At 37.5% G+C, this 20,839-nt stretch overlaps 1 protein-coding gene across 1 annotated transcript in view; it reads left to right on the forward strand.

Annotated features, from left to right (window-relative positions):
- Positions 1-271: 271 nt before the first annotated feature.
- col21a1 (collagen, type XXI, alpha 1) overlaps positions 272-20,839 on the forward strand; it is a 32,137-nt gene continuing 11,569 nt past the window's right edge. The window contains exons 1-15 of the mRNA XM_086168518.1: positions 272-397; positions 7,839-7,966; positions 8,126-8,686; positions 8,781-8,946; positions 9,018-9,246; positions 9,572-9,742; positions 11,129-11,206; positions 11,936-12,019; positions 13,428-13,490; positions 13,804-13,857; positions 13,950-14,003; positions 14,099-14,152; positions 20,365-20,418; positions 20,535-20,588; positions 20,670-20,723. Coding sequence (XP_086024644.1) covers positions 7,870-7,966; positions 8,126-8,686; positions 8,781-8,946; positions 9,018-9,246; positions 9,572-9,742; positions 11,129-11,206; positions 11,936-12,019; positions 13,428-13,490; positions 13,804-13,857; positions 13,950-14,003; positions 14,099-14,152; positions 20,365-20,418; positions 20,535-20,588; positions 20,670-20,723 — 1,773 coding nt within the window. The 5' untranslated portion in view covers positions 272-397; positions 7,839-7,869. The remainder of the gene's footprint in view (positions 398-7,838; positions 7,967-8,125; positions 8,687-8,780; positions 8,947-9,017; positions 9,247-9,571; positions 9,743-11,128; positions 11,207-11,935; positions 12,020-13,427; positions 13,491-13,803; positions 13,858-13,949; positions 14,004-14,098; positions 14,153-20,364; positions 20,419-20,534; positions 20,589-20,669; positions 20,724-20,839) is intronic.

The raw sequence follows: 20,839 nt of genomic DNA on the forward strand, positions 1-20,839 counted from the left end.
TGGTTTTGCCTGTGGCAACTCACACATGATCCAAACCCTCTGCAGTTGGAAGAAAGAGCTCATTACTATTATTTTCCTGTTGGACTTTCAGAGATGGGCTGCCTGTTACACAATTTCATGCTCTCCTTATCTGCTTCTCTTTCCACCCACGGTAATTGAGTATGGCTGACGGCCAGTAAAAGTCCAGACTGGGGGGTGGAGAGGAAGAAGAAGGGCAGAAACAGAAGAGATAGAGGGAGCTGACTAAGAGGGCAGTCTTTCATTCACGAGAGAAACATGTGCACCTCTACTCAAATTCAGTTTGTGTAACCCCAAGGCTGAGAACAGTTATATTACTGGCTCTCAATGAGAGGATTAACGGAGTTTTGCACAAGTGCCTGGACATTAACTGGTAACGGTATGCTTACTTTGTGTTATTTTTGTAAGGCAGTCTGTTGAATGTCACTGACAGTACACAACACACCTGTGTTTGATTGAGTTTTATGCATGAAGAAATATCTGTCTATTATTGCAACTTAATTTTCACGATGCTTTGTTTTGGAGGGTCTTTTCAATCAATGACGTGAAAAACGTGCAAAAATGTTTTTTCAGATTGGTGTAATCTGTTTACTTCTGCAGCAGTCAAACACTATGTCAACTCTGTCTTGAATATTTTTTCATATTTAGAACAGCAGTTGCATATTGAAGGCATTAAGGTTCATTATTAGCCCCCAGTGTATGCAACTGTCATGTAAAGAATGAACGGAATCATCCCGAGAAATGTCTTGAACATTTCACTTCTCATAAACGTTTTTTACAAGCTTATGTCCAATACACTTCAATGTTACATGTATTGCACATTTGACAGAAGGGAACATTACATTATTTATCATATCTAATGTGCAATAATATTTCTGAAGAGAGCTGAAAGACAAAAACCGGGCAGACATTACTTAACTGCTTCGATCCATAAACAGACTGTGAGAGAACAACTGATGCAGCTGAGCTTTCTCTCTTTGCTTCAAGAATCTGGCACCAATAAACCCATGATCTTGGCTGCTGTTCACACTTAATAACTTCCTTTTGCCAAATTTGAAGTAAGATAAAATTAATGTCAACACAGCAAGAGGGTTGAAGCATGCAATACGCTTGCACAAATTACAGGCACTAACACGTTTTTGTATTACTCCTGAGGTCAATAATATTTTTGAGTTCTTCGACAGTACTGCAAAAAACATAAGGAGACGTCAAACAGATAAAAATCTGAAAAAAAAATCAGAAAAAAATCACACATCCAACCATCCTGATGTTTAACTTTGTAGTGCATAAATATCTTTACATTTGCGATATGTATAGCACTTGAGCTTTCAGTTATGAAATTAATACCACATTGCATAAAGACAATGAAAACCTTTTTCAAACATTTGAATAATGTATCTTATTTAATACTTTGCTGGCTCGCATTAGACCAGTATCACTTCTTTTATTGTACATTATGCTGCTTATGCTCCTATAACATCATACATGATAAATGAGAACTGTGCACCTGTTAGCCATGCTACATTATGCATTTGTACTCTTGGCATTATAGGACAGCACGTGTAATGTTGCCTTTTATTCCTGGATGAAGGTTGACTCTATTCATCATGACTACATGTATTGGGTCACTGTGAACCGCCGGAATTTCACTGTCTGATGGTGTAAATGAAATCCATGTGGCATAAGCAGAGGTGTAGAAATACTCAGTTTGGGGAAAGTCAGTAGAGGAGAAAGTCCTCCTGGCTAGATCCTGCAAGTGAGGGGGTTTTCCAGCAGCCTCCTCCAGCTCTCTAGTGGGGAAAATTCTGAAGAAAATGGCTTGCACAACTGTGACACCGTTCAACTTTGCTTCTTTAACGCAGTTAACATGGTGGAAAAATGAAATCATGTGACCCCTCTTTGGCTGCAGAGGACTAAAGGCATTTGAGAGGCCAAGGGTTACATCCTGGCTACTGTTGCACCAGTCTTCATGTGTCACAGTCTGAAAGATGTATTAAAAAGGTATAGGATCAATTCATACTTCTTACTTTGTATTTGATGACTTCGGTCGAATTATTGAATGCTCCTCTTTATCAATGTCAGCAGTTTCTTTCCTCCATGTGTTGGGAACTGCTGTAAACATTTTAATAGAGGCTCCATAGAAAGGACATGATCAAATGCCTGCTGTCCACTTGCATGCAACACAGTAGCTGAAGATCAGCAAGCACACTATGTTTGAGGATTTGCCATTTTCACTTATTTTATGGGTATTTCTTCACATTGCCTGCAGCATGCTTCATTGTAATACTTATTCCAATGTTGTGAATTTTTTCAACAGCATTTTTTAATTGAACATAACCTTTTTGACAGTAAAAATCTTAAAAATGTTCTTTTCTGAAGGGATAATATCATATAAGCACATTGAGATCTGGGTAGATGAAATTATATAGTTTGGATTCCAATTTTAAAACTGGAGACAACCATCATAACTTTTGCTATTTACTAATAGTGACTGTTCCAGTGTAAAAATCCATCTGCTATGAATAACTGCTGTGAGCAAAAAGGATGACTAATGTAGCAAATGAGTGGAGTCTCCTTCTGCTGTTTGCAGTTTATAGTTATCATTGAACAATAAGTTTAACACAGAGAAGTCAATTCATATGTAGATTTTGGAAATAGAGTCACATTTCTCTTATTACACACTTCTAAGACTTACCCAAGAAGCTAACAAGTCCATTTTCACCCCACGAGTGGAGAAAAGAAAATGTGTTCTACTTAATTAGTGAGTGTGTATTGACCCTGATGACCAGCTGTATAATTCCTGATGATTTAAGAAAAGAAAAGAAAAGAAAAGAAAAGAAAAGAAAAGAAAAGAAAAGAAAAGAAAAGAAAAGACTGTCAACAAATATCAGCAATATCAATAATCTGCAATGGATTTGAGAGCAAGATTACAGTGGGGAGAACATTGATACACAGCTTTCAGCTTTTCCCAGTTGCAAAGCAGGTAGAGGTCTGTAATCTTTATCATAGGTACTCTTAAACTGTGAGTGACAGAATCTACAACAAAAATCTATAATTGTATAATTTTTAAGTAATAAATTTGCATTTTATTGCATGACATAAGTATTTGATTACCCACCAAGAGTAAGAATTGTGGCTCTCACAAACCTATTAGCCCTCCGTTTCTCTACTCACTACCTCTATTAACTGCACCAGTTCGAACTCCTTACCTGTATAAAAGACACCTGTCCAAACTCTTAATCAAACAAAATCCAACCTCTCCACCATGGCCAAGACGAGAGAGTTGTGTAAGGACATCAGGGATAAAATTCAAGACCTGCACAAGGTTACAATGGGCTACAGGACAATACGCAAACAGCTTGTTGAGAAGGCAATAACTGTTGGCACCATTATTAGAAAATGGAAGAAGTTCAAGATGAAAGTCAATCTCCGTCGGTCTGGGGCTCCATGCAAGATCTCATCTCACAGGGCATCAGTGAGGAGGGTGAGGGATCAGCCCAGAACTACATGGCTAGACCTGGTCAATGACCTGAAGAGATCTGGGACCACAGTCTCAAAGAAAATCCATTAGTAACACATTCTGTTGTCATGGATTAAAATCCTGCAATGCATGCAAGGTCCCGCTGCTTGAGCCAGCACATGTCCAGGCCCCTCTGAAGTTTGCCAGTGATCATTTGGATTATCCAGAGGAGGAATGGAAGAAGGTTATGTGGTCTGATGTGACAAAAATTGACGCTTTTTGGTCTAAACTCCTCTCGCTGTGTCTGGAGGAAGAAGAAGGATGAGTACGACCCCAAGAACACCATCCCAAACTGTGAGGCATGGAGATAGTAACATCATTCTTTGGGGATGCTTTTCTGCAAACGGGACAAGATGACCACACCATGTTTCCAAGAGCCTTGAAGATGGCTTGAAACACACAGCCAAGGCAACAAAGGAGTGGCTCTGTATGAAGTGTCTCAAGGTCCTGGAATGGCCTATCCAGTCTCCAGAACTGAACCCAATAGAAAATCTTTGGAGGGAGCTGAAAGTCCATATTGGCCAGCGACTGCCCCAAAACCTGATGGATCTGGAGAAGATCTGTATGGAGTAGTGGGCCAAAATCCCTGCTGCAGTGTGTGCAAGCCTGGTCAAAAACAACAGAAAATGTCTGATCTTTGTAATTGTCAACAAAGATTTCTGTACCAAATATTAAGTTCTGTTTTCCTGATGTCTCAAAAACTTATGTCATGCACTAAAAGCAACTTAATTGCTTAAAAATCAGGTAATGTTCTGTTGGATTTTTTTTTTGGATGCCGTCATTGTAGACCTCTACATGCTTTGCAAGTGAGAAAAGCTGAAAAATCAGCAGTGAATCAAATACTTGTTCTCCCCATTTTAGATTGGGCCACTTAGTTCTATTTTTATAAGTTGTTGTTCTTTGGAGTTTAGCAGTTTAGCTTAAAGTGTTGTGATGCATGGAATTGTTATTCCGGAGCTACTGACCATGAATAATTACTTTTCCATATAGATCTGAGAAACTATTCAAGATGACACTGACAGTCTACAGAAGAGAAGGAGTTCGGTCCAAGTAAATCTATTGAGAATAATCAGAATAAGCTCTGTGCCACATTGCGTGCCACAGCTACATAGCACAGAGCATGGAGCTGGTTAATACCAAGTGCAATCCAATCCAAGTGCAAGCTGAACACAATCAGCACCTGGCAGGGAGATGCTATCACACAACGCTTTCACACCAGTTCATTAGAGAAGCAGAAAGAGCATGGACGCAAACCAAATTCAGTCAGTCACATGTATGTGGAAGTGAACGTCTTCCCAAACCAAACCAAAGGATTTAAATAAATGTTTTCTTGGTGGGAGTATTGCAGCTGGGCCAAAGGCGGGCAAAGATCTGCAAAGAGAGAGAGATTTGAGGAAATGGCTGATAATCCTACAGGAAACCATGAGCACTAGTTTAAGGGTGTCTGTGGTCAGAGGTTTAGTGACTTGTTTACTTAGTGAAGTCAACCACACTTTGAGATATGGTAGTTGAGACTTGGAAGGGAAATGCTTGGGTATAATATGGAAAGTCCCTTCATCATGCCTTCTTTCCAAGTGCCAGCAGGGTGCGATGGTTCTGGATTTAAAGAGACACATTTGGTTGGAACATTGAGAAGTAGAGCCATTTGTCAAGGTTTGCACCCATCTGAGTGTAAACCAAGTGATGGATATGCACACTCCAAGATATAAAACTGCTAGCTGCAACACTGAATAACAAAAGCTACAAAGGACTATAAGAAGTCGAAAAATATGAGTTTTGCAAATATCCTTGGCATATTACAATTATTCACTGTTGGCAATGTGAATAGCCAACATTACCTTTCATTTTTAGTTTCATTTTCACTCACCAGCAGTGAATCAGGCATTAGTTTGCAACACAAATCTGTGTACTTGTGGCCAGGGTATACTCCTTATTCAGTAAAGCTGGTGTTTAAGGTCATGTGGCTGTGCCTACAATTATCTATGGTCAGATACGAGTGTATAAACAACTTCCAAAGATCATTATGTTATCAAAGGAAGTTAATTGGAATGCATTCGATTTTCATAAAGTCTATAACTGACTGATACCTTGCCAGAACTAGAAATGAGAGCCAGACGGGGGGGCTCTTTAATGTCCACAAACACTGTGAAACAACAGAGAGAGGAATCTTGGCATAAACATCAAGAACACCCAACACAGTGCAGCCATCACAAATTAACCTCTGATGGTATCTGTGCCTAGGACGGCTGTCGCCTGCAGTTTATGTCAGCTGTGTATTTGTGTTTTTGCATTCCAGAAAATAGCTGTGGCTGTCAATTTCCGCAGCAGAAAATGTTCCACTTGATTTGGGGCCTCACTTAATATTGCTCTCAGTTTCAAATGTTTTTGAAGTAGAATTTTGTAAATTATGACACCACATTTCTATGCTTGTGATTGCCTAGTTGCTACAAAGGTGATGGAAAAAGAGTAGTACTCACACACATTGGGTGAATCCATGTTCACTTTCAACACTCAGCCCGAAAGAAGTTTATACCTGTTTGAGGCAGATGTACTTTAATGGTCGATTCTCCCAAAAATTGTTCCTGATGCAGCTGTGTCAGGCAGAACAAGCAACTGTGTGGCGTCTCACGCTTGAGGATAATAGCCTGATACTGTGGGTGTTTCCTGGTTCACTAATTAATTAGACACAGTATGTTTGATAGGCAGTAAGAGCCCAACATTGGGGGCAGCATAGCACAGGGGGTAGAGCAATTGTCTTTGGAACAGAGCATTCCTGGTTAGGCTCATCCTAGTGTGTTGAAGTGCTGTTGAGCAAGACACTGAACCCCTACTTGTTCCCTCGGCACTGATGAACAGCAGCCTACGTGTTATGTTCATACTGTAACTGGCATCAACTGCAACCATCACACTAGGATAATGAATACAAATGGAACATTTTGTACACCACCAGAACTACTCTGTATTTTTGATATAATGGCTCAGGATTGTACTTTAACTGTATTTCATACAGTCTTGACAATGAATTGAATTTTTGGCGGTGTTCTGTGGTATTTGGCAAGTCCATTAATTTACAGTCTTGCAAAGTCAACATGTATCTTATCATGAGATAAGATACATGCAAGCAAAAAATTACAAGTAAATACAAAATCCTTCTTCTTTTACTTTTGGCTTTTCCCTTCAGGGGTCGCCACCGCAAATCAACCTTCTCCATCTAATCTTTTTCTCTGTATCCTCTTCTCTCACACCAACTAACTTCATGTCCTCTTTCACTACATCCATAAATCTCTTTTGTCCTTCCGTTGACCTCCTGTCCAGTTCCAACCCCATCATCCGTCTACCAATATATATTTACTATCCCTCCTCTGTACATGACCAAACCATCTCAGTCTGGCTTTTCTGATCGTATCTCCAAAACATCTAACGTGCTGTTCCTCTAATTGAGTCACTCCTGACCCTATCCATCCTCATCCACACTCACAAGGAAAACCTAAATGTCTTCATCTCTCAGTCTTCTTCTTGTCTTCTCTTCAATGCTACTGTCTCCAAATCATACAACATGGTTGGTCTCACAACTGTCTTGTACACCTTTTCTTTCATGTTGGCTGATACTCTTTTGTCACGTCATCGCTTTTCCCAATCGTGCCAACTTGCTTGAACCCATTTCTTCACCTCTTTTCCCCGCTTTCTGTTGCTCTAACCTTCATTCCTTTCCATTCCAGAGGATACTTCCTACTCTCAAGATTTTCCTCCACCTGTTCCCTGCTCTCACTACAGATCACAATGTCAGCTGCAAACATCGTGGTCCATGGAGATTCCTTTCTAGCCTCATCTGTCAGCCTATCCATCACCACTGTGCACAAGACAGGGCTCAGAGCTGATGCGAATTGAACTAGTAAATGCAAAGTAAATTCAGAAAAAATTGCAAGATTGTATCACAGCATGGAGTTTTTATAAAAATTATTTATGATTTTATGCATTTTAATTAATTGTGCACTGACTCAAGTGGCGTTTGATTACTTATGTAAATATACCATTGCCAATGCTGTTCCCATAATACAATTGGTCCATCCCATTCTGTGTATAAAACCTTACCTACAATAGGATAGTTTTGGGGGCAGGTTGGAGTCCAAAGTATGAATGTATCATTTGTTTTTATTCAAATCATCTCAATATGGATAAATGTATTTCATTCTGTCAAGGCAACAATAAATTGAATTGGTTTAAAAATGGAATTAAAAATGGTGGCACTTTCCCTTTTATGATCCACTGCAATACAAAAGCATGTTCTCCTTCCCCATAGGTGCGCATTCAGAAATTTATATTTCTGCAGAATGGGCCACAAATCGACATCCGTGCAATTTGTCTTGAGATGCCTGTCCTTCATGCTTCTCCATATGTTTAATGCAGCTCAAGATGAAGACATAAGAAGTAAGAATGCTTCTGTCTGGATTTTTTCCTACTTTGTTATGCCATCCTTCCTTTAAGCTGTCATTCAAATTGACTGTTTTTCTATTCATTTCGATTAAATGACATGTAATCTCAAGATGCATTTTTGGACACTTTAATGTTTATTTTCTCTTTCTTTAGGTTGCAGGACTGCACCCTGTGATCTGGTCTTCATTCTGGATGGCTCCTGGAGTGTTGAGGATGTTAATTTTGAAATAGTAAAGCGATGGCTTGTCAACATAACTACGAGCTTCAATATTGGACAGAAGTTTACTCAGGTTGGAGTTGTTCAGTACAGTGATGATCCTGTTTTAGAGATACCCCTGGGGAAGTTCTCTGATAATGAAAACCTAATTAAAGCTATGGAGTCCATAGAGTACATGGGGGGAAACACAAGGACGGGGACTGCCATTCAGTTTGCGACAGACAAACTGTTTGGCCTCTCTGACCGTGGCCAAAGTGGTATATCCAGAATTGCTGTTGTGCTCACAGATGGTAAATCTCAAGATGAGGTACTGAAAGCAGCAGAGGCTGCAAGGAAGAAGGGAGTGATTATGTTTGCAATAGGTGTTGGGTCAGAAACAGAAGTGTCAGAGTTAAGAGACATTGCAAATAAGCCTTTTTCAACATACGTCTTCTCTGTTGAGGACTACAGAGCCATTTCTAGGATCATACAAGTCATACGACAGAAGTTGTGTGAAGGTATGGAATCCCTGATCAAGTATTCCCCTGACTTTCAGGACTTTCAATATATCTTGACATGAGATTTTTTTTTCTTTTTTTTTTTCGAATACAGAAACTGTTTGTCCTGCAAGAATTTCTATTGATTCTCGAGATGAAAAGGGCTTTGATATCCTCTTACACTTAAATTTGGCTAAAAAAGGAAAGAAGACACAAGGTACATATCGCGGTACAAAGGCCTATGAAGTGACATCTCGAGTTGACTTGAGTGAGGCTACAAGGTAATCATATTGTTTTAGGTTTTCTTCAACATCAACAGAGTGCCAAAGCTGATTACTTTTTATTATTGCAGGACGCTCTTTCCAGATGGCCTACCTCCATCCTATGTTTTTGTTGCCACACTGAGGTACAAGGGGTCGTTGATAAAGGAGGAGTGGGATCTGTGGAGAATACAGACACGTGATGGGAGACCTCAGATGGCTGTGACTCTAAATGGACGTGATGGCACCGTCATGTTCACAACAACCAGTGAATCCAGAAGTGGAATTCAAACTGTGACATTTTCACAGAAGACAGCAAAGGTACATAAGAACACTTACTTCAATTGGCATAATTTGTTTTACTGGTTCTCTTGTTGAAATCCTCATCTTAAAAATTGACTGCTAAGCAGCATGGGACCTTTTAATGGACGTGCTATTAACACTGTTTAAACTTGATTTTTCTGAATTAGCATTCCCTTTGTAGGAGTATTAAAAGTACCTTCTGATAAATGTGGTCAATCAGTCATAGAACTTATCCCCCAAAGGAAATTACCACTGACAAATTGTCTTCAGCAACACACAATAAGCACTGCTCCATTTTTTTCTCCCTTTTATCCCAATGAATTAAATGAATAAATGAAAAAAGCTGTTTGATGAGAAATGGCACCAACTTCGGCTGCTGGTCACAGAAGAGGATGTCACTCTTTATGTTGATGACTTGGAAGTTGAATCCTTATCCCTGGAGCCTCCAGTTGGCATTTTCATCAATGGAAAAACGCAAGTTGGAAAATATGTGAGAAAAGAGACAACAACACCAGTAAGTTGTCTGAATGTATTAGATAGTTAAACTGAATGTTTGTTACCTTTGGTTAATTACATTGGCCAGTGAAGTTACACATAAAGACAAATTAAGCATAAGATCAGGGAACAGTATCTTTAAAATGTAGCCAAAAAAATTCAGATGTGATATACTATATGTCTCTGAGAGCATTAAAAGTTTATCTATGGAAGGTCTTGCTTAACTAGTGGCTGATAATAAGTAAAAGGAAAATCTGCATAATATTTTACATTTCATAATAATATTGATAATTCATCCTCTCTCTCTCTCTCTCTCTCTCTCTCTCTCTCTCTCTCTCTCTCTCTCTCTCTATGTATATATATATATATATATATATGTGTTTGTGTACAGTATATACACACACACACATACATACGTACATATATATATATATATATTCACTGGAGTAAAATTAAATTGCACAATAATTCCATTCTTCAATAATCAATATATAAAATGAAAAGTTTTTTTTAATCTCATGTTATTCTATTTTCAACATGAAAAAATTGGACTGGACCTTCTTTAAACACTTGAAACACATATGTAAGCAATTTTGCTTTTTGGACATTGGTGCAATTTTGGACATAAGTATGTGGTTGCTGGAAGGAAATAAATGTAAGATAACAATGTAATAGGGATTTACAAAGTCTAAGGCAGAGGTTTAACAAAGTCAAAAGGATCTATGTAAATGCAGAAAGCGCAATTTCTGGGTAATGATATATATGTTCTAAAGTCCTTCAGTGAATGATTGTGTGTTCCAAGGATAAAGTCACTTTATGCCACTATACTTATTTACGTATCATCTTTGGAAACTGCTGTAAGTGGAAACTGATTGTTGTAATTGGACACCTAAAAGTGGACCAGAGTGGGATACAACACAATTACATTACATTAGCATGTTCCCGCAGACCCAGAACAGATGGCCTTATTATGTTTCTTCTTGAGTTCAGTACAAGGGTCTGTTATCAGGTAAATCATATGTCATGACCATTTTGCTGCTCAAATGGTGGCTTAACTCAAATAGTATGGGACATTCTGGAGCCATTTAACCACCAGGATCAAAATGTATTAAATAAAAATTTTGAAGGGAAGCATTGTGTTGCATTGTTTCATGGCACTTCCAAAGTAAGTGAAAATGTGACTCCTACATGCCCAACCAGCACACTTTTCTTTCAGTTTGGCAGTTGTAGCAGGTCCTATTGATTACGAGCAAACAGTGACAAACCAATTCCATAAAACTGCATATTAAACCATAATACCTTGTGTATCTGTTTTTTAATGTTTTTTTTTTCTCTCTCTAACTTGAAATTTTGAATTTCCGAAAGCTATGAATTTTATAACAATTTGTTTTTCCTGATTATTTAGTTTGAAATTCAGAAGCTTCGCATCTACTGTGACCCCGAGCAGAATAACCGAGAGACTGCATGTGAAATTCCAGGAGTTGTAAGTACAATAGTTCTCATGGTTCTGGGTTTTGTTTCTTTTTCAGTCCCAAAGAAAAAACCTTTCTCACCTACTTCCCACCTCCTCAAAATACATCTGTTTTAATTCAAAAACACACCACATAATACAATCACCAGTTAACTCCTCACCTTATACCATATGGCTTGAGATGTCTTTCCCTGTACAGTTTCAGTGCAATTGGTTGTTGTATAATGATGTGAAAATGAAACTTCAGCAGAAATTAATTTATATCTGTCTGGATTAAATCATTTGCTGGAGGAGGGCCACTGGCTAAGCCTCTAACACTTTACCATCAGAATTTTTTTTTATTGTTTGCTGGATTTGGCTCTACATGTAGTCTACTATTATGTTAACTTGGAAATCTCCTTCGCTGCAAAGCACTTGCCAAATTACTTTTTCAAATTCAACATTTTTAAAATATACATATTAAGAGACAAAATGAGAAGCCAAATGTTACAAATGTTGTAACATTCTCCTAAGCGTCCTGTCTGTCTTACATTTTGCTTTGTTTGTAATAATAACCTCAAGATCTTTTATCCTGTACCCTCTCTAATTAAGGATTACTGGCAAAATATCATGCAAATACATGTCAAAAAGAAAGACAACACTCATATTTTAACTTTAAAAAGTACAAATTTACAGGATGCATATTTTTCTACCGTGTACTTTATATTTTGCCTTTTTAATACATTTTGTTTGTTGATGCAGTGCTCCAGCAGTCCAGATTATACTGAGCCAACTCAAGAGCCTTGCATTTGTCCTCCAGGGCTGCCAGGATTTCCAGGCATGAAGGTTGATTACGCCAATTAAATTCATCCTTATTGTGTCCTTTGTTTACTGTAAACAATATGATCGACAAAAAAGTTTCTGAAAAAACAGTAAAATAATGACAAACCATTTCCTTGAGATGTTGTCGATTCTATGACCACTCAGTCCAGTCTTATCAGCAAAGCAATCATTCTTACACAGCCAATACAGAGGGAGCATAGAGCATTCTGTAACTGTGAGCTCACGCCCACTGTGCACCTGCAGGTGTTCGATTCATTGATTATTCATCAGTTATCTGTACCTCAAGAACTTGAATAGTTGGGAGAAAAAAAGTCCCTTGAGTGCATGTGAGTTGGTGATATTTTGATTGTGAGTTTTATGGTGAGGTTGGACTCTCTAATCTTAATTTGTGATTTGGTCACATGATGTAGACTTGACTCAAAATGAAATCATAAACGTGATGAACTTAATCAGCTCAACAAAAAGCGTGAATTTGGTCTTTACAATGCAATTGACAATGCTCAGGCTTTATTTGTATGACATGGTAGCCCTGATCTTTCTCTAAGCCCAAAATGTAAAAAAAGAGTATTCAAGGAAAATTGCACCATAATGAATGACTGATTTACCGCACTCAATAAGATTTCAACTTGTTGCCTCAAGAATATAGCCATGGCATTATATTTTTGAAGTAAAATTAAACTTGTTCTGTACATGAAAAAAATCACAAATTTGTGACAAACTCAAGCCTAAACTCTCTCCGTTTAGTTCTTGACTTGAAATATATGCGTAAAGACTATTGCATTTACTCAAGAATAGGGTCTGAGAACTTGAAACTAATTAGGAATTGCAAAATTATGGCATTAATGTTCTTGTGTTATGAAGGGAATATATGCAATTTTCTTTATTCAACAATCTGAAAGCATGCTGTTGCCAGCTGACTTTGGCATCCTGTTTGAAAACAAGATACAGATTTTACCATTTCTGCTGAGTTTATTGTGGTTAGTCCTGTTAAGGCAAACTGTACTTTATTGTTTGAGTTAAACCATTGTTGTGTAAACCAAACCAGATTATTGCCCAAGGTAAGAAGCACTTAGAATGGAAAAGTACTGATATTTGGAGTTAGACCTTGACGTCTGTCTTTATAAACCATCAGGTTTTCAAGCATGTTTGCGTTTATGAGGTCAATGCTATGCTTTTACTACATTTACTAATCGTACCAAAGTGTTGGGACTTCCCTTGCAGATGGTTCTTATAATGCATAATGAGCAAGAAGAAGTCTAATGAGGTTTGTACTTGGAAGACAGTGGTCGAATGGTTAACAAAACATTATGCAAGATGAAAAATTAAATTTAGAAATGTGTAGATAGATGTGAAAGACACAAGACTGATGAAGAAAAACATTTAATTCATTAAACTATTCTTCCTTTTTTAGGGAGAGCAAGGGCGTCATGGTGAGCCTGGTCGAATTGGACCTACTGGTGCTGACGGTAAGCCTGTGAGTACTACATAGTTCAATATACAATACAACATGCTAATAGCATATCCATTTTATTTAGTCTTTCTTTTACTGGAATTGATTTCTGGTCAATCTGATTTGCTATGATTAATCCCGGATGTTAATACACAGATGTTAAAACACATAGTCAAGTATTGTTTCCTTATAAAAATTCATTTCCACATATTGGTAAATAAATAAAAAAAACATGATTGTGTTATATAAGTCTGACAAAAAAGTGCACCACAGACCACTCTCCTTGAAAGAGACAATCATTTCTAACCATGTCTGAATTTTTTTCAATTAATTTCAGGGAGTGCCTGGTGTTAGAGGAAGTCCAGGGTTGCCTGGTCCCCCAGGAGTTGAGGTCTGGTGATTTACATTTCATGTACTTTATGTTTAAATTCAGTCATGAATTCAGAGCATTAAATAAAAAAAAAAACTGTTTCCATATGTCAGGGTCCCCGTGGGCCAGATGGATACAAAGGGGAGCAAGGAAGGCCTGGTGTTTTGGTATGAAGGTCAAAAGACACAATTTTGGTGCAGACATTTTTTAAATTCAAAATGATAACGACAAACATGTCTTCAAAATTTGTCTGTTTATTCAGGGTGAGAGGGGCATCCCTGGATTACCTGGAGTGCCGGGACAACCAGGAGAGAAGGTTTATATACACAAATAATACACTTAAAACCTTTCTTCAAACTTTTAATAGGATGCTTTTTCGAAATAGCATGATAGCTATTAAAGACTAATCTTCCACCTTGTGTACTCTTGTTATTAAATTATCCCGGAATTTAAATTTTTATTGGCTTACTTTGACAAAACCACCAGGGTGATAAAAAAATACTGGGAGGTTAAAACAACTTTCCATCAAGCGTTAATGAGTACCTTGTTATTACCAACATTGGTAATAAGGGCATTCTGCATTTTGTAAACCAAATGGAAAAACTTACACATGCTCCTTCTACTGGTAAACCGTGCAAAAAGACTTCACAAGTCATCATTAAGTGTCTTTAGGTTATCAGAAAAAGAAGAAAACACATATGCATCCCCCCTTTTCCTTTTTTTACAATTTCAGTTTGTGTGTGTAATAGGATTAACTGCTAAACACTGCTAAACAAATCACCATGAGCCGCTTGAACATTACCACATCAATCACTATGATAACCATATGTTATATTTATAAGACTAGTTCCCTCAAGATGGTTAAATATACTGTCCAATACTGAGGGGCAAGATCACTTGGCAAAGTGATTATGAAGCTTGTCAAAATCCCTCTAATATTGGAGTGTTACATTGCAACCCTGAAATTCGCAGATATGAATGCCAAATCTACACACAAGATCACACAGTAAATAATATCAATAAACAGAGTCAGAAAGACAGATAATGAACACAAGTAAGCAAGAATGATAATCATGCAAAACATAGCATTTTTCTAAGCAAGATCCAGATTAAATCGAATAGAGTAAAGGATAATGCTACAACAAGACAAAGTGAGTAACCCTTTTAGATTGAAATCTTCCTTTTCTTTCTTTTCTGTGGTGACTTTCAAGGTCACCACAGTGAATCATCCACTTCCACCTAATCCTATCCTCTGCATTCTCTTCTTTCACACCACCTAACTCCATGTACTCTTACTCCATCAACAAATCTCCTGGTCGGTCTTCCTCAGAGCATCCTGACTTGTACCTCCAACCTCAGCATCCTTCTACCAAAATACTCTATGCCTTGTCTGTACATGTTAAGTCAAGTCAAGTCGAATCACATCTCTGCTGTCTCATGACGCTTTACATGTATTGCAGGTCTGGAAAATGAAACAGAATTCAACATTCACCCATGAGATACCACTTGGCAACAGTGGTGTTGAATCACTGCATTTTACCAAGCAGAAACCTTAGACCGGTTGGGGTAGGAAGAGAGAGAGGGAGGTAGAAGGAGATAGAAAGGGAAATTGAAAACAAGAGTGTGTTAGAGACAGAGGTGAGTATGAAGTTTGTGAGGGGTGGGCAAAAATGGTTTCTTACAACTGATAATAACAGCAGAATGAGCAGAATGAGTGGAAGAGTTCTAAGAGTTCTTTGATATGTTATGGTGCTTTGCCATTTTGAGCTTAATAGGTGAGAGGACGATGAATTCTCCCCCAAATACAGGGAGCTAGTACAGAGAAACCAGTATTGGAGATTATTATCCCTCATGTGTCTGTGGAGGTTCTCGGTCATCCAGATCATGGTGAATTCTTGCCCAAATCTTCTTGTTGTGGCAACTGGACTTGAAATCTTCACTTGAAGATGGTTCACCCCTCTTCCGAGAGGTTTCATCAGCTCTAATGGCCCGTGGGGAGTTTCCAAATATAACTGCCAGGGATGTGGGTGGGTCTAAGTCATGATGGCTTGTTATGCAAATGGGAGAGTTGATCACAGAAACTAGATTGAAGAAACTAGATTGAAGGGGGTTATTATGCTAATGTAGTGTCATGGTGCAAAAAGATCAACTTTTGAAGATTACCTGGATTACTGTAGAATGTGAAAAGGTGAAACCAAACTTCTCAGAAAGTAAAACAAAGGAGTGAAACCTTTTGGATCACATGGACCGAAGCTCATTTGTAAGTTATCAAAGACTGGTTCTGGTGGTTTATCTTTCCGGGTTGTTTAGAGGGTGCAGATGGGTCAGGTAAGTGTGTGCTTATCCGTCTTGGTATTGATCCCATTACGCTGTTAGATGTTGAAGAAAAGTGTTGCCCAAGGCCCCCTCTTCTGTCCAGAGACATTTTTATCTGTTTTGATAAAGATGGCTACTTTGACTCATCTCTGGCAATGTCCTCCAGAATACGGACATTGCTGTCTTCAAAGGAAGGGCCCTTTCAAGTGTAGGTGGACCGCAAAGTCCTGTCCGGAAGTGGTGACTCTCCTGTGTTGGGCCATCCGTTTGTGTAGAGGTAGTTTGTTGGTGCAGCTCAAATTGAGCCAGAATGATCCAATCTGGAAGAGACAAAAGCATGAAATTAGTCAGTCCATGTCCAAATCTGACTTTATCTCCAAAGAAATCTTACCTGTGCTTTACCTTCGACAGTCATTCATGATCATTAATCCTCCTCACTCTTAAAAAGAAGCTCAACATCTATTCTGTTTCCCATCTTTTCTGCAATGCCATTGTCTCTACACAATGTGTATGTCTGAGTCTTGATGCAGCTAACCTTAATTCCAGGGCATACCTCTACCTCTTGACATATTCCACCTCCAGCTCCCTGCTCTCACTACAACTCACTCATTATATTCCATGGTGATCCCTGTCTAAATTCAGCTGTCAAACTGTCCATCACAATGAACCTCCCTCTGACCCTCTCTTTGTTTCTTTATTGACATTACCACAGCAAACACAGAATCTGTTGTCCTTGTTGTTCTAGACATGAAACCATACAACCATACAACCATACAATGAACTACAGTCTTTTAAAGTTAAAGTTAAAGTTAAAGTTAAAGTTAAAGTTAAAGTTAAAGTTAAAGCTAAAGCTAAAGTTAAAGTTAAAGTTAAAGTTAAAGTTAAAGTTAAAGTTAAAGTTAAAGTTAAAGTTAAAGTTAAAGTTAAAGTTAAAGTTAAAGTTAAAGTTAAAGTGGATGAGTCAATGGATGAGTATATAGATTAAAAAAATGAACAAAAAACTCAGGCAAACAATATCTCAGTCCTACAAACAGTAATCTACTTTTGCGCATGAAACCTGTTAACTTGGTCTCTTACCAAATGATTGTTTGTCTCACACAAATTTTTTACAATTTATAGTATCAAGATTTAAAGAAATCTGTAAATTACTGAAGTGGCCCATATTCACAGGTGCTTGTTTCGTGCATACTAAATTGGAAGGAGTTCCGAACTCATCAACCAGTTCCCCTGTAAACTAAAAGACATCAGTTGCCGCCTGATGGTCAAACACCTTGACCTCAAACTTTCTTATTGCTCTCTACTTTGATCCTTGTCTCAACCTTACATTGTTTTTCCAGTTGCTGTGAAGTACAAAGAGGAAAAGTATCCTGAACTGCATCCCCATTGTTTAATCATTCCACAGCTTGTCAGTATCACTAGAGGAAACATTCAAGTTGGACACAATCAGTAACAATTAAAGTTTATCATATTATTTGAAAATATTTCCCTTCAGCAAAATCCTATATATTGCGCCTACCTGTATCATTTTGCTCACAAATCCAAAATTAGTTAAATCATCTTTTTACATTTCTTAAAGATTTTCAAAGATTATTTTTATTAGGTCAAGCTTGGAATTTGGGCTGCACAATAACACAAAGGTGAAAATTGTAGAGTCTAGACCACAAATGGTCAAAAGGATACAGTATAGTTATATTATCTCCATAAGCTTATAACTACATTAGGATAAAATACGATGGCTTTGATTCATGCCTACTGGTGGTCTTTGAAAACTTTATAATAATTACACCATCAAATTGGGAGTTTTGATGTCTGAAACGTAAATGCCATGCTGAGTGCCAAGAATGTGAGGTACTCAAGATTTATGATAGATATACCCAAATAATGCTGCATCTTTAGCATCTTGCTGCAGGGCTCATACTCATTTCAAAAAAAGGCTTTATTTAACAACCCAGGGAACTTATCCATCCTGTTCCACCCACACAAGGACCAAAACAATGAGGCTATAATTAAAAACAGAAACTGGGGAAATGCGGGAAACACTACTATTCGTGAGGGAACACCAGAGGCAAGATAAAAAGTATAAATAGAAAATATGAAAACGAGTACAAAAATTAAATGCTGAACAGTGCATGAGGACATAACTTTTTTCAAACAGGATTTTCATTATGACTACTCTAATATATATGGATTCAACTTAAGTAATGTAAGGTAATCAAGTAATGTCAGTCTAAACTTATTGAAGATTAGAAGTAACTTTACAGTTATTTGGAAGAAAACAGAAAAAAGAAAAGGTACTTTTCAGATGACCAGTAAAAAGGGCTAATTTTTAGATTCAAGTAGTATGCAATCTACTTCTCAAGCCAACATCCCCAGAGGTTATGCCACCTTTTATGCTCAAAAAGAGTATTGTATTCATTCAAGAGGTACATACATGAGTCGCTGAGGAAAATACATGAAATCATGAAACCAAAACATTGAGGCAACTTTATCTTTACCACAATACACGAAGTAGGAAACTGCTTTGCTTGTAGTTAAACTCATTCAACTTTTGTAATACTCCTAGTTCCGGTTCCATGAAAACATTCCAAAACATTTGGTTGAGTAACTAATTTTCCTCACATCTGAAACAAGTGGTGTTTGTTATGACGAAAATAGAAGGTCCCTCATGCAAAACAAAACAATTTCCAAAACTCAATTGAACTTCATTAAGAGAGATGATTTCCTTGGATTCAAAACAAATTTACATCTATTTTTGGTAATAATTCCAATAATAAAAGGAACACCCAATGGTGTACAGTACTATTATTTTCCTAGCACAAGATCAAGTAAACAGAAACATGAGATGTCTGCTGCACAGTAAAAAAGAGAATATTCAAAGAGAAAGACCGAAATCCATGATGCATATGTATAGTCACAGTCTGAAATATTCCTTTATATTGAGGCTGTTTATCACCTTTGATCAAAAAGTCAATTCCAAACTGCATGCCCAAACAGTCAGAATACGTGATCTGTATGACTCATAAACAGTCACCTGCAGCATCCATATTTTATATAATTACAGAAGGACTGACTAATATCTGATACTTTTATTGAGGTCTACTAAGGTATCTGTCTTTTTAAGCTATTGTTTTAGTTCAACTCAAGTAAATTGATTTTCTGTGCATCTCGGTGTGTTAATGTGAAATGATCTGCAGGCTGCCAGAATTCATGCATATTCAAGCTTTGAGTTGATACACAAAATTTTATCCCACTAGCATGTGACCCAAACACAAAACTGAATGGGTCTTCAAAACACTGTACATTTCTGAAAAATAAACACAAATAGAGCAAAGACACATGCTATTTGACCTAACTTGATTCCATGTTTTTCCTGAAAAGTATTTCATCAGTCTCTAAGTAGACAGGAAAAATTATGGCAGCAGTTGGTGAATTTAAGTCCAAGTCTTGCTTTCATGATATGAAATACTTTTAAGCATGTCGGCAGCTTGCCTCTGGGAGGGCAAGGTCACGGTATCTGTCAGGATGCCACATAATTTTAGGCTGAACTAATATAACATTGACTTAATAAGTTACAGAGAAACTTGTGGTTTCTCCACAATGACTCCAGTCTATTCTGTGAATATATGATTCGTCTTCCAGAACTAATAGGAAGTGGTCATGTGGTCTGTAATCCACAACATGAAATTATACTGGAGTTACTTTGACTTTTAATTTAGTTCCACTATCATGTTGAAAATGCCCATTGTTCAAGATTTTTTATTGATAAAAGTACTAAAAAAAAAACAATATTTTAATCTGATACATTGCACATGTCAGAGAAAGGAAAAAAAGTGCTGTTCTAAGAACTGACTAACTCCACTCTCTAATTAATTATGTGTTGGGATGTATCAAGGGCTTTGGAGAAAAACAAAATGGAAAACTATTGGGCATGCAGTCACTGAGTCATTAATACATTCTGCAGTACAATCTAAATAAGTTTGTTCCTTTTGAACTAATTTGAGACATTTCAAATGTTGGAATGAACTTTGTAAATCATGTCCAGCAGATCACATTTTCATCTGTAAATGTGAGTTTTGACAATGCAACAATGTGAATTTAATTTTGTATGGTAATGGCTGTTTGAAGCTGAGTTAGTCTTGACAATTACATGTTGGCGCTTTGTTCTACAGTTCATAATACATGACATAATCTGAAACTCTATATTTTTTTCAGGGATCAAAAGGATCACCGGGTGGTTTAGGGTTGCCAGGAATAGCAGGCGAAGCGGTGAGAGTGTAAATAATCCTAGAAGCAAAAAACAACAACAAAAAACAGTTGGTGATTGATCCTGAAACAGAACGACACCAGAAACACATTTTAAAATAGATGCATGTGTTTTTCAGGGACAAAAAGGAAGTATTGGACTTTCTGGGCCGCCAGGTTATCCTGGGAAACCTGTAAGTACTAAAGCATCCATAAACAAATCCAGACCCCAAGTCTCCTCATGACAATTTCCAAATCCCTTTCTCTCTTCTCAGGGCAAACCAGGTAGAGACGGAAAAGATGGGTTTCTCGGTCCACCTGGTCAAAAGGTATCTTTTCAATAAAAGTGACAATAGCAATAAAAAAAAACAATAAAACAATAACTCTACATGGCACAGTGGTGGCACAGAACTGAAATCATTTTTTCAACTTAAAAAAGACATAC

The sequence above is a fragment of the Fistularia commersonii genome, chromosome 2, assembly GCF_037954325.1.
Source record: "Fistularia commersonii isolate RoL2024-O1a breed Wild chromosome 2, RoL_Fcom_v1.0, whole genome shotgun sequence".
Classification (NCBI taxonomy): domain Eukaryota; kingdom Metazoa; phylum Chordata; class Actinopteri; order Syngnathiformes; family Fistulariidae; genus Fistularia; species Fistularia commersonii.